General features: G+C 41.7%; 1 protein-coding gene across 1 annotated transcript in view; it reads right to left on the bottom strand.

Moving 5' to 3' along the window:
• Positions 1-14087, bottom strand: part of LOC115107265 (tumor necrosis factor alpha-induced protein 2-like) — a 31603-nt gene extending 17516 nt beyond the window's left edge. Inside the window, exons 1-4 of the mRNA XM_029630652.2 lie at positions 13928-14087; positions 9141-9306; positions 3991-4158; positions 184-871 (exon numbers count right to left, since the gene is read on the bottom strand). Of these exons, the coding sequence (XP_029486512.1) occupies positions 184-871; positions 3991-4158; positions 9141-9294 (1010 nt within the window). The 5' untranslated portion in view covers positions 9295-9306; positions 13928-14087. The remainder of the gene's footprint in view (positions 1-183; positions 872-3990; positions 4159-9140; positions 9307-13927) is intronic.
• Positions 14088-15348: the final 1261 nt, after the last annotated feature.

Here is a 15348-nt window from a genome sequence, read left to right as displayed (position 1 = left end):
GGCGAAAGCGTTCAATTTTCTAAATGTAATGGCCCAATCAACTCACATCAACTACATATGCAGTTTGACATCACTTAAATGTGATTTGGACATTTTAAAAAGCAAATTGCCCATATCACTTCCACTGATTGTTAACAAGCCCTTCAAGAATCCAGGGCAACTGCCCTCCCATTTCCCACTTACTTTGGATAGTAATTGTTCACCCAGCAGAGGAGGTAGTTACAGTCGTCCACATCGAGCCCAGAGCGGGCCAGTTCTGTTAACCTTGCTGAGAACTTCTGATGGTAAAGTCTCACATACAAGTTGCACACGTCAAAGTCTGGGGGGTAGCAGTCCCTTATGTCCCTGGCCACCCTGAGAACGTCCTCCTTCAGACGCTTGCCCATCCTACATACTTCCCTTTTCATGGACGTTGACAGGTTGTCCACACTGCTAACGCTAATATTGTCCTCCTCCACTGTCGCGTTCCTCATTTGAGAATCCACCATTTTTTCAAGCAGGGTGTCGTGGGTGTGCCGGCACTGGTGTGGCCGCCACACGGGGGCCTCGCTGCTGCCCTCGGGCCGCCCTTCCCATTGCTGGTCCTTCTCTTCCAGCAGCGTTATGGTTTCCACCGCACTCCGAAGTATCTCTAGGTGTTCTCCTGAGGGTGTGGAACTAAAGGTGGTGTGAACTGCCATCCATAAGTGGAGCAGCAGGGTTTCATAGTCTTTTTGGAGCGTGTCTTTATCGTCCTCGTTGCAAACCTGAACCAACCCCTCTACCGTCATGGTTTCATGGCCAAATAGCTTGTCCTCTCGCAAGAGCAACTGCTGGCAAGCCTCCACCAAGCGATTTTCCTTCAGGTTCTCCAAAAAGTCCATAATCACCTCTGAAAAAAAAAAAAAAGTTTTTTTTCACAGACCACCAAGTACAATGATTGAATAGTTATTTTAGTGCAGTCTGTACGTGACAATGAACGGTGACACACATACATATATATATATATATATATATATATATACACTGCTCAAAAAAATAAAGGGAACACTTAAACAACACAATGTAACTCCAAGTCAATCACACTTCTGTGAAATCAAACTGTCCACTTAGGAAGCAACACTGATTGACAATAAATTTCACATGCTGTTGTGCAAATGGTATAGACAACAGGTGGAAATTATAGGCAATTAGCAAGACACCCCCAATAAAGGATTGGTTCTGCAGGTGGGGACCACAGACCACTTCTCAGTTCCTATGCTTCCTGGCTGATGTTTTGGTCACTTTTGAATGCTGGCGGTGCTTTCACTCTAGTGGTAGCATGAGACGGAGTCTACAACCCACACAAGTGGCTCAGGTAGTGCAGCTCATCCAGGATGGCACATCAATGCGAGCTGTGGCAAGAAGGTTTGCTGTGTCTGTCAGCGTAGTGTCCAGAGCATGGAGGCGCTACCAGGAGACAGGCCAGTACATCAGGACACGTGGAGGAGGCCGTAGGAGGGCAACAACCCAGCAGCAGGACCGCTACCTCCGCCTTTGTGCAAGGAGGAGCAGGAGGAGCACTGCCAGAGCCCTGCAAAATGACCTCCAGCAGGCCACAAATGTGCATGTGTCTGCTCAAACGGTCAGAAACAGACTCCATGAGGGTGGTATGAGGGCCCGACGTCCACAGGTGGGGGTTGTGCTTACAGCCCAACACCGCGCAGGACGTTTTTCATTTGTCAGAGAACAACAAGATTGGCAAATTCGCCACTGGCGCCCTGTGCTCTTCACAGATGAAAGCAGGTTCACACTGAGCACATGTGACAGACGTGACAGTCCGGAGACGCCGTGGAGAACGTTCTGCTGCCTGCAACATCCTCTAGCATGACCGGTTTGGCGGTGGGTCAGTCATAGTGTGGGGTGGCATTTCTTTGGGGGGGCCGCACAGCCCTCCATGTGCTCGCCAGAGGTAGCCTGACTGCCATTAGGTACCGAGATGAGATCCTCAGACCCCTTGTGAGACCATATACTGGTGCGGTTGGCCCTGGGTTCCTCCTAATGCAAGACAATGCTAGACCTCATGTGGCTGGAGTGTGTCAGCAGTACCTGCAAGAGGAAGACATTGATGCTATAGACTGGCCCGCCCGTTCCCCAGACCTGAATCCAATTGAGCACATCTGGGACATCATGTCTTACTCCATCCACCAACGCCACGTTGCACCACAGACTGTCCAGGAGTTGGCGGATGCTTTAGTCCAGGTCTGGGAGGAGATCCCTCAGGAGACCATCTGCCACCTCATCAGGAGCATGCCCAGGCGTTGTATGGGGGTCATACAGGCACGTGGAGGCCACACACACTACTGAGCCTCATTTTGACTTGTTTTAAGGACATTACATCAAAGTTGGATCAGCCTGTAGTGTGGTTTTCCACTTTAATTTTGAGTGTGACTCCAAATCCAGACCTCCATGGGTTGATAAATTTGATTTCCATTGAAAATGTTTGTGTGATTTTGTTGTCAGCACATTCAACTATGTAAAAAAGTATTTTATAAGAATATTTCATACATTCAGATCTAGCATGTGTTATTTTAGTGTTCCCTTTATTTTTTTGAGCAGTGTATATATAGTGCAAATAATTTCTCATGGTGAACGAAAATATAATATGACACTTAATTTTTTCATTTAGAATTCCTCTTTAGGGATGATAAATATGACAAATCAATATACTGAGCTAGTAGGCTAGTACTTCATACAGGCTACTTCATAGTATAGTACATTGGAGTTAACCTTAAAGTAGACAGCTTAGTCTATATACTTCACACCCTTGTCTTTTTCCACATTTTGTTGTGCCTGAATTTTAAATGGATTAAATGGAGATGGTAGTCACTGGCCTACACACAATACCGCATAATGTCAAAGTGGAATTATGTTTTCAGACATTAACTATTTATGTTATGGGTATGCTTGTAATTGTTAAGGACTGGGGAGCTTTTCAGTATAAAAAACTAACAGAATGGAACTAAGCACAGGCAAAATCCTAGAGGAAAACCTGGTTCAGTCTGCTTTCCACCAGACTAGGAGATGAATTCCATCAGGACAATAACCTAAAACACAAGGCCAAATCTACATTGGAGTTGCTTCCCAAGTAGACAGTGAATGTTCCTGAGTGGCCGAGTTACAGTTTTTACTTAAATCTACTTGAACATCTATGGCAAGAACAGAAAATGGTTGTCTAGTAATGATCAACAACCAATTTGACAGAGCTTGAAGAATTTTGAAAAAGATAAATGGGGAAATGTTGACCAGTCCAGGAGTGGAAAGCGCTTAGAGATTTACCCAGAAAGACTCAAAAGATTGAATTGCTGCCAATGTGTCACGACTTCTGCCGAAGTTGGTCCCTCTCCTTGTTCGGGTGGCATTCGATGGTCGACGTCACCGGCTTTCTAGTCACCACCGATCCATGTTTCATTTTCCATTTGTTTGGTCTTCATTATACACACCTGGTTTCCATTCCATAATCACTGTTCCTTATTTAACCCTCTGGCTTCCCTTCCTGTTTTGTGAGTGATTGTCATTGTCATGTGGGTTCGTTCTTTGTGCTCTGGATATTTGTGTTTTTCCTTGTTGGAACATTGCTTACATTTGGAGTAAATTCAGATGATGACTCATACCTGTGTCCTGCACCTGACTCCGCTTATCCATTCACCTAATCGCTGACACAATGGTGCTTCTACAAACTATTGACTCAGGGGTTTGAATACTTATGTAAAATGAGATATTTCTGTATTTTGTTTTCAATAAATGTGATTTTTTTTTTCTCTCAAAAAACAAGATTCCATTTTGTAATTATGGGGTAATGTGTGAGAAATAAATACATATTTAGGCCATTTTGAATTCAGGCAGTAACACAACAAAATGTGGAATAAGTCAAGGAGTATGAATAGTTTCTGAAAACGCTGTAAATTATACACACATCAGATAGAATGCTGAAGACAAATTCTGACCAATTAATACTGTAGTTAAATGTACCTGTTTGAGGAGGATTGGGTTTGGGGCTCCGTCGCACAAAGCCTGGTATTTTTGGCATTTTCAGTTTATGCCTAAACTTCCCATGTACTGTTTTGGGACTGCCCTGCATTGCAGGCGATAGATTAACCATTTCTGCCACCAGGTCGGGTCCAAGCACACCCACTTCCTCTGTAAAAAAAACAACATATTTTGTACAGTCGTCAATATTTTATCTATATAAAAACCTATCATGGCATTGCACTATTTTTTTCTATCGCCTATTATCAATCCGCAACCTCTTACCATTACCATACCATCTTACCATTCATTGTTGCACGGGTAAAGGTCGGTATACAAACTGGATATGAAGTTATAGGCTACAATAGTGGGTTAAACATAATAACAAAAGGTAACACTATTAACACACAGCTGTGGGAATGATATGACCGCAGGTGCGCATCTTGCGCAAGAGAGCCAGTGTTATGTCATAAGGCATAAGGCTGATATCTGAGTGGGAGTGACTAATAAAATCAATGGTGGGCCCCCTGGAGGTCAGAGTCCCTGGGAACCTAACCCTGTGTGCCCGATCGCTATTCGGCCATGATTACTACAAGTTTAGATTGCTGGCTAGATTAATTGACCAATTTAAAAAATTGTTAGGCGACATGTTAATCAAATCAAATAGTATTTGTCACATGCTCCGAATACAACAGGTGTTGACCTTACCGTGAAATGCTTACTTACAAGCCCTTAACCAACAATACAGTTCAAGAAATAGTGAACAAAATATGTACTAAATAAACTAAAGTACAAATAGTCAAATAAAAATAACAATAACGGGGTTATATACAGGGGGTACCGGTACAGAGTCAATGTGGAGGTTATATACAGGGGGTACCGGTACCGAGTCAATGTGGAGGCTATATACAGGGGTACCGGTACCGAGTCAATGTGGAGGCTATATACAGGGGGTACCGGTACCGAGTCAATGTGGAGGCTATATACAGGGGGTACCGGTACCGAGTCAATGTGGAGGCTATATACAGGGGGTACCGGTACAGAGTCAATGTGGAGGCTATATACAGGGGGTACCGGTACAGAGTCAATGTGGAGGCTATATACAGGGGGTACCGGTACAGAGTCAATGTGGAGGCTATATACAGGGGGTACCGGTACCGAGTCAATGTGGAGGCTATATACAGGGGGTACATGTACCGAGTCAATGTGGAGGCTATATACAGGAGGTACCGGTACCGAGTCAATGTGGAGACTATATACAGGGGGTACCGGTACCGAGTCAATCTGGAGGCTATATATAGGGGTACCGGTACCGAGTCAATGTGCGGGGGTACATGTTAGTCTAGTTATTTTGTACATGTAGGTAGGGGTAAAGTGACTATGCATAGATAATAAACAGTGAGTAGCAGCAGTGTAAAAACAAAGGGAGGGGAGGCGTGTCAACGTAAATAGTCCAGTTGGTCATTTGATTCAATGTTCAGCAGTCTTATGGCTTGGGAGTAGAATCTGTTAAGGAGCCTTTTGGTCCTAGATTTGGCACTCCGGTGCCGCTTGCCGTGCGGTAGCAGAGAGAACAGTCTATGACTTGGGTGACTGGAGTCTTTGGCATCTTTTGGGGCCTTGCTCTGACACTGCCTAGCATATACAGATGAAGTTAGGAGTTTACATACACCTTAGCCAAATACATTTAAACTTAGTTCTTCACAATTCCTGACATTTAATCGTAGTAAAAATTCCCTGTTTTAGGTCAGTTAGGATCACCACTTTATTTTAAGAATATGAAATGTCAGAATAATAGTAGAGAGAATGATTTATTTCAGCTTATATTTCTTTCATCACATTCCCAGTGCATCAGAAGTTTACATACACTCAATTATTATTAGCATTGCCGTTAAATTGTTTAACTTGGGTCAAACATTTTGGGTAGCCTTCCACAAGCTTCCCATAATAAGTTGGGGGAATTTTGGCCCATTCCTCCTGACAGAGCTGGTGTAACTGGTGTAACTGAGTCAGGCCTCCTTGCTCGTACACGCTTTTTCAGTTCTGCCCACAAATGGTCTATGGGATTGAGGTCAGGGCTTTGTGATGGCCACTCCAATACCTTGACTTTGTTGTACTTAAGCCATTTTGCCACAACTTTGGAAGTATGCTTGGGGTCATTGTCCGTTTGGAAGATCCATTTTCAACCAAGCTTTAAATTCCTGACTGATGTATTGAGATGTTGCTTCAATATATCCACATAATTTTCCTCCCTCAAGGTGCCATCTATTTTGTGAAGTGCACCAGTCCCTCCTGCAGCAAAGCAACCCCACAACATAATGCTGCTACCCCCATGCTTCATGGTTGGGATGGTGTTCTACGGCTGTTTCATCAGACCAGAGGACATTTCTCCAAAAAGTATGATCTTTGTCCCCATGTGCAGTTGCAAACCGTAGTTTGGCTTTTTATGTCGGTTTTGGAGCAGTGGCTTCTTCCTTGCTGAGGGCCTTTCAGGTTATGTTGATATAGGACTCATTTTACTGTGGATTTAGATATTTTTGTACCCGTTTCCTCCACCATCTTCACAAGGTCCTTTGCCGTTGTTCTGGGATTGATTTGCACTTTTCGCACGAAAGTACGTTCATCTCTAGGAGACAGAACGCGTCTCCTTCCTGAGCGATATGACGGCTGCATGGTGTTTATACTTGCGTACTTGTGGAGGTCTTGGCTGATTTCTTTTGATTTTCCCATGATGCCAAGCAAAGAGGCACTGAGTTTGAAGGTAGGCCTTGAAATACATCCACAGGTACACCTCCAATTGACTCAAATGGTGTCAATTAGCCTATCAGAAGCTTCTAAAGCCAAGACATCATTTTCTGACATTTTAAAGGCACAGTCAACTTAGTGTATGTTAACTTCTGACCCACTGGAATTGTGATACAGTGAATTATAAGGGAAATAATCTGTTTGTAAACAATTGTTAGAAAAATTACTTGTGTCATGCACAAAGTAGATGTCCTAACGGACTTGGCAAAACTATAATTTGTTAACAAGAAATTTGTGGAGTGGTTGAAAAATTAGTTTTAATGACTCCAACCTAAGTGTATGTAAACTTCCGACTTCAACTGTAGGTCCTGGATGTCAGGAAGCTTGGCCCCAATGATGTACTGGGCCATACGCACCACCCTCTGTAGCACCTTATGGTTAGATGCCGAGCAGTTCCCATGCCAGGCATTGATGCAACCGGTCAGGATGCTCTTGATGGTGCAGCTGCAGAACTTTTTGAGGATCTGGGGACCCATGCCAAATCTTTTCAGTCTCCTGAGGGGGAAAGGTGTTGTCGTGCCCTCTTTGCGACTGTCTTGGTGATGTGTATACCAAGGAACTTTTTACCCGCTCCACTACAGCCCTGTCGATGTGAATGGGACTTCTTCAGGATCGGTGTCCCGTCCGTGGGATGGTTGAGCTAACGTAGGCTAATGTGATTCGACTGAGGTTGTAAGAAACAAAAGATCCCAGAACATAGACAAAAAAATCCCAGAACATAGACATGTCTGACATGGGCAGAAATCTTAAATTCTTGTCATCTAACTGCACTGTCCAATTTACAGTAGCTATTACAGTGAAAGGATAACATGCTATTGTTTGAGGAGAGTGCACAATTATGAACCTGAAATGTATGAATAAACCAATTAGGCACATTTGGGCAGTCTTGATACAACATTTTGAATAGATATGCAATGGTTCATTGGATCACCAAAACTTTGCACATATAGTGCTGCCACCTAGTGGCCAAAGTCTAAATTACGCATGGGCTAGAATAAATCATTTTGATAATTCTAAGATAATTGTTCACATTTTTTTTAAGTTGTTTTTTTTCTTTCTATTATCTTTTATCAGATCTAATGTGTTATATTCTCCTACATTCCTTTCACATTTCCACAAACTTCAAAAGTGTTTCCTTTCAAATGGTGTCAAAAATATGCAAATCCTTGCTTCAGGTCCTGAGCTACAGGCAGTTAGATTTGGGTATGTCATTTTCCTGTAGTACACGATCAGCTCCTTTGTCTTGCTCACATTGAGGTAGAGGTTGTTGTCCTGGCACCACACTGCCAGGTCTTTGAGTGACTGTCAGTGACTGACATAACAGGAGAGAAACTGTTGATGCACAACCGAATTTTGAAATTGCACCTTGTGTATTTTACTATTCTAATGCCCCGTACATACACATCGTGATGTATTTTGGGAGATTACAAAAAAAAACTTTAATTCAATATAGGAGAAACATTTTGTTCAGGTTACAATAAAACATGATTTGTTTAGTAACTTTTTCCTCAACTTGTTTCTCTAAATTTCTAGCATGTCAAACTAGCTTACAGAGCATTACCATCATATCATAAACTAAAATGGGAGGCAACATTCATATAATTGGCTTAAATCACCCATGCAGTCTATTTAATTTAATCTTTAAATCATCACTGTGTCTAATATATCACTGTGTGTGTATATTTCATGAATATACACAACCGTTCAAAAGTTTAGGGTCACTTAGAAATGTCCTTGTTTTTTAAAGAAAAGCACATTTTTTGTCCATTAAAATAACATCAAGTTGATCAGAAATACAGTGTAGACATTGTTAGTAGTGTAAATGACTACTGTAGCTGGAAACGGCTGATTACTTATGGAATATCTACATAGGAGTACAGAGGTCCAATATCAGCAACCATCACTCCTGTGTTCCAATGGCACATTGTGTTAGTTAATCCAAGTTTATCATTTTAAAAGGCTAATTGATCATTAGAAAACCCTTTTGCAATTATGTTAGCACAGCTGAAAACTGTTGCTCTGATTAAAGAAGCAATAAAACTGAGAATCTGGAGCATCAGCATTTGTGGGTTCGATTACAGGCTCAAAATGGCCAGAAACAAATAACTTTCTTCTGAAACTCGTTAGTCTATTCTTGTTCTGAGAAATGAAGGCTATTCCATTAGAGAAATTGCCAAGAAACTGAAGATCTCGTAAAATGCTGTGTACTACTCCCTGAAGGCAAGGAGCGTTGCGATACCACTCCGTTGCGGAGGGTCCCCGTTGAAATGACATCCGGTGAAACGTAACAGACTGCCCAGATGTCATGTGAATAAGGCATAATGTGAATGAAGTATAAGGCTATTTACCTGGGTTATCAACCCCAGTTTGAATGACATCATCCACTGTAAATCCACTTGGAGTTTCCTTGTCCCGCAGGTTGTTATGCTGGCTCAGGTCGGGGTACTCCTGCTCCGCGGAGTAGTTCATCTTCAACTTTTTGTGGGTGTTACCGAAAGGCATGATTTCTTTCACCTGTGAGCAAGGATGAAACAATGTAATGTTAGTGGACGAAATACAGCAAATCAAATACCTTACACAGTTTAATAGGAAAAGGTTGAAATGCTTTTTTATACTGCATGAAATGTGACGCAGTGGTAGGCTATTTAGGTGTCACAGTATTGCTTCCGCCCCTCTCCTCGCCCCTACCTGGGCTCGAACCAGGGACCCTCTGCACACATCAACAACAGCCACCCACGAAGCATTGTTACCCATCGCTCCACAAAAGACACGACCCTTGCAGATTAAGGGGAACAACTACTTCAAGGTCTCAGAGCGAGTGACGTCGCCGATTGAAACGCTATTAGCGCGCACCACCCACCGCTAACTAGCGAGCCATTTCGCATCGGTTACATAGGCACCCCCAGTTTAAAGAAATAGTACAAATTTCAGCATTTGCATCCCCATTCCTCAAGCCTCATGTCCACCAGATGCATCAAACTCAGTCATTCATTGTCATTGGAGCAGTCTGCAATGGTACGTTGGGGATGCTGCGTTCTGTGTACCGCACATTTTCAACTTGTGCGTTGCTTTACCTTGTGGTGATACAAACAGTAGTACACACACAGACTCCAACAAGCTAGATTTGAGCTAGTTGAAAAGCGAAGCAAATGTGCGTTAGGCGTGGAAAATGCAGGCTAGACATCCTTCCGGAAAAACAAAACTCCTATGCATCTGGTGGACATCAGCGTCAGGTCTTCAAAACAGACATGCTACTTTCCCTTATGGTATTATTTACAAAGTGTGCAACCAATGTGCCACAGATCAATCAAAACCTATGGGTTTGATGCTTTGTGTGTCAGAGTATACAGCAATTCTTGACACTTCTGCTGCCTGGAGAAAGGTTGGTGTAATGGTTTCTAATGTTTGTTTGCTTTTTTTCTGTGTGTGTGTGTGTGTGTGTTTAATACTAGTTAATCATTTGAATATTTATTTCACAGTTTGCAGAGGATGATTGTAGAGGAAGTGGCGCAAACTGAGAGACAACCACATCAAGGGGCAGAGAAGGAGAGCAGTATGAGTGAGGCAGCAGCTGCAAACCATAGGCCATAACGGTTTAGCCATATCATTTATTTTAATAAGCCATTCGTTAAAGTGATGGCAAGAGGCTTTCTCAGTTTCGGTCTCATTGTAGAATGAAAGATAACTTGTCATCCACCAGCAGAGTTGGTAGGGTAGCCTAGTGGACTAGTAACCGGAAGGTTGCAAGTTCAAACCCCTGAGCTGACAAGGTACAAATCTGTTGTTCTGCCCCTGAACAGGCAGTTAACCCACTGTTCCTAGGCTGTCATTGAAAATAAGAATTTGTTCTTAACTGACTTGCCTGGTTAAATAAAGGTCAAATAAAAAATAAAAAATCTAAATGTAATCCATTAGTTACTAGTTACCCGTCCAAAATTGTAATAGATTTAGATTACTTTCCCCTTAAGAGGCATTGGAAGAATACTAAAATGTATGTTACCAATTGAACGACATCTATTGTAGGATAAATCAATGTTAAAGTTTACATAGCTGGCCATATATGGATGTTACATTTTACTTTATGGGTTGGTTATGTAGGCTTCTTCTAACCCATCGCTTTCTACTACATAATAATATGATTTTAAAAAACAAAGTCTATCAGAACCTCAGACATTCCAATAAATGCTATACCCGTTGATCTTCAAGACTAGGACTTGGAAATATGGAAGTATAGATTAGCCAAATTGTTTCCCCTGAGTATGACCCCACTTATTAGCTAGCCCTACTCTGTTGTTTATGATTTTGTTATCATATGGAGGACTGATTGGGCTCATTGATTTGAAAAATAAATGCTGTGCTCATGGAATGGCATGCTTTGAGCACTACTGAAAAGTACTATTTACATGTGAACAATGAATGCCACATGCTTCATTTTCTATAGGCCTATTGTCACGTGTGCACCCTCTCCAGCCTCTAGGTCACCAGGCTGCTCGTTATGGCGCACACCTGTCACCATCGTTACGCGCACCTGTGCGTCATCAGACTCATTTGGATTCCATCACCTCCCTTATGTCATTCCCTTTGGTTCCTTATACAGACCTTATTGCTTGCCTGTGTGCTGTTAGTGTTTCTTGCTCTGTATTATGTTCCGGTTATTTTATTAAAACACTCTCTGAACTTGCTGACCGACTCTCAGCTCACTCGTTACAGAATAACGCCTCACCTAGGAGAAGCATCAGGGAGTGTTTATTATAAAAGACCATCTTCATATACCACCCCTGGCTTGTCACAACACAACTGATTGGCTCAAACACATTAAGGAGGAAATAAATTCCACAAATTGACGTTTAACAAGGCGCACCGTTTAATTGAAATGCATTCCAGGTGCCTACCTCATGAAGCTGGTTGAGAGAATGCCAAGAGTGTGCAAAGCTGTCATCAAGAAAAAGGGTGGCTACTTTGAAGAATCTAAAATATATTTTGATTTCTTTAACACTTTTTGGTTACTACATGATTCCATATGTGTTATTTCATAGTTTTGATGTCTTCACTATTATTCTACAATGTAGAAAATAGTAAAAATAAGAAAAAAGCTGGAATGAGTAGGGGTGTCCAAACCTTTGACTGGTACTGTATATATATAATTTATACACCCTAAAATGGATGCAGCAACTACAGGTTGCCCCTTTTAAGTCTATCAACAGTGTGTGAGTTTGAGCATGTGGCCTATGGATTTATATATTTTAAACAGCATGTATTAGATTGAGCAATAAAAGCCCCACTTTTATTCCATAGGCTGGGATCTGCACTTTGCAGCTATTGCTAGAGCCCAAGTGTTTATTAAAGTTGGATAATCTTTGGATGCTGACAGTAGTCGCACCATTGGAAGACATGGCTTGGTTTTTAGTCTACAAAAGCCTATTCCTGCTCTTTTCCCGCGATCCATCAAACACATTTGGTGTGTCATCATAGTGGTCTCTGACTTGTGGTCAGACTCCCTCAGGTGGAACCAATTTAAATTGCGCTTTTTTTCAATGCTGATTTGAATGTCATTGCGAAAACAGAGACGTGTCAAATATTTTCTTTCCCAAACATCGTTTCTGAATTGAAAAGTAATCCTCGAGGTAATCATCTAGTTTTCAAAAGTATATGTAATCTGATTACCCAAAAAATTCTGGTAATGTAACGGATTACAATTACACTTTTTTGTTGTTGTAACGGATTGCATGTAATCCGTTACTACCAAACCCTGTCCACCAGTTCATCCAACAGTATTTATAGAAACAGCACCATTTTCTTTGTGAAGAACCATTGCAATCGACTATAGTGGATTATATATGACTAATATATAGATTACAATATATAGACTATATAACATTGATATAATAATGAAAGTAATAAGCATAATCATAATTGTCAAGTTCAGCCTAATATTAACTTTAATTTAGAATTAAAAGTGTAGGCCTTGTAGTAGACAGATGAAAAAGCCATACAATGGTAGAAAACATTGAACAATATGACTTTTCAAATATTACTTTAAATGTATGTATTGGCTAGTCAAAAAGGTATATTGTAGCCATCCCATGAACATATGTCGAAAGCTACACATATTCATCTTCTTTGATGGTTCATCATCTTCCGTTTCTGTGACTGCACAGAAAACTAGCTCACGAGTTGGATTCGTTCAACGCATGCAACGCAAACCATCCTGGTCCCAGCAATTTGTTGCAGCTGCGCTTATTGCGTCACATTGATATTAATGGATTTCCGCCGGATCTCAAACAATTGGTGGGAGTCTGTCTGTACGACGCTTCATCACCGAGATGGGACACACCCAACCTACCCTCGGTGCCCACACGCATCCGAGATAGGATAAACCCAACCTACCCTCGGTGTCCAAATCTAGCAACTGTTATTTTATCTTGAATGTCAAAAATTTACAACATGAATTCGTTCAACGCATGCAACGCAAACCACCCTGGTCCCAGCAAATTGTTGCAACTGCGCTTATTGCGTCACATTGTAATTCATGGACTTCCGCGGTATCGCAAACAATTGGTGGGAGTCTGTCTGTACGAGGCTTCATCGCCGAGATAGAACACACCCAACCTACCCTCGGTGTCCAAATCTAGCAACTGTCATTTTCTCTTGAATGTCAAAAATCTACAACATATAACTGGAATGCTTCATTTAAAATGCATTGATTCAAATGTAGGCTAAAGTGCGAGTATATACTGTGCACCTTTGGTTGAAACCCTCGACTGCATAGTACTCACCTCCATACAATACCTTGCAAATTGGACAGACTGCATGGTCATTGTCGATGTAAACTGCTATGGCAAACGTTAAATACAACCATTGTTCACACTAGATTGAGTCCGTTTTAACCAGGATAAAATATGACATGTCAATTCGATTTAATCATCCAGCATTTTGAAACCAAATCACTGACATCTGCAAATCTAGATGCGCTTTCCCGAGATAGTCTAACATATTTATTTCAACCTAAATTCCAAATGTTTAGCCATTGTCATCATATATGTGCTAAATACAAAGCACATTCGAGGCATTAAAACAATGACACAAATGATGCATTTACCTATTTCTACAAGTAAAAAATATATATATATCCTACCTATGACGTTTTTCTTTGGGAAAAACACAAACAATTTATTTCGACCAGGAACGAACACACCGAAGCTAATTCTGGTGTTAAGAATTAAGCGTCTTTGCTACTTTTTTTCTATTAATTCTATCGGAGAGGGAATATGCAATTGTATATAGCGACAGCGCAATTTAACAGCCGAGACCTCTGATCACGCACTGTTCTTGACCGTGCGTGATGGCCTCTCCCGAGTCCGTACGAGAGTTGTAGCGATGGGACAAGACTAACTACCAATTGGATACCACGAAATTGGGGAGAAACAGAGGTACAACAAAATAAACCATGGTGCTTTTCTTGAACGCTCTCATGATTGACAGTAGTTGGAGAGAATTGTATGGTATCAGTGACGACAGTACATTTACCAGCCCTGGAATGGATAGTGATAAGCTCCTAGTAAGCCTGAATGTCTCCACACACAGAACAACAAAAACCGTGGTAAAGACAGATTCAGGTTGGATATTCGCCTGTCGTTTTCCTTACGACCATCAACACAGTGACAAAGAACATTTTTCAAATTTCATTTTTTTCAAATTTCAGCTCTTTAACCATTACTCCTAAAACGTTCAAAACTGTCGATTTTCATCTCGCACTATTTTAAATTATTTATTGAAATTTTTGAAATTCAATAGCACCTTGGTCATGTGACCCACACACCTCAAACAAGGTTCAGAACGTACACTCAGTGGCCTACACAATTAAACACTCTTTAGTTTGACCATTTGCATCGCATGAGATTTTACATGAATTTTTTAAAGTTTCATAGTTTTACATACATTTGTCTGTTTTTCATTGTTTCTATTTTCCAGAGCTCTCTGTTAATGTGACCTAAAACACTTAAACTGCGGTCAGAATATCCACTGACAAGTCTTATATATTGCACACCCTGTGGTTTGTCAATTTTCATCTCACACGATTTTACATACATTTTGTCAACTTTATAATTTCAATAGCTCCCTCAAACAAGGTTCAGAATGTACACTGACTACGCTTCTATATTGCCAACACCTAGCCCCCTATAGGGCCCCTACCTATCCAGAGCCCAATATCTCATGCCTTCCTGACTGCCTGGGCTCTCTCACACTCAGTGTCTGGCCTCTGGCCCCATCTGCGTGCACCTGGTAACCCGTAAGTAAAGAAGGAGGATGGTGGAGGAAGATGCCTTCCGCCCCCGACAAAAACTTGGATCGAGGGCTGACTTTCAATAGATCGCAGCGAGTGAGCTGCTCTGCTACGTATGAAACCTTGACTCAGAATCAGGTCGTCTATGAGTGATTTAGCACCAGGTTCCCCACAAACATGCGGTGCGCCTTAGGAGAGGGGCGGCAACTCATCTGGCCGCACCCAACCCCGTTACGAACGGCTCTACTCACCTGCCAAAAGAGGCAGGCTAT

The sequence above is a fragment of the Oncorhynchus nerka genome, linkage group LG24, assembly GCF_034236695.1.
Source record: "Oncorhynchus nerka isolate Pitt River linkage group LG24, Oner_Uvic_2.0, whole genome shotgun sequence".
NCBI lineage: Eukaryota > Metazoa > Chordata > Actinopteri > Salmoniformes > Salmonidae > Oncorhynchus > Oncorhynchus nerka.
Note: the sequence above shows the minus strand (reverse complement) of the source record. Positions and strands in the feature narration are given on the sequence as shown.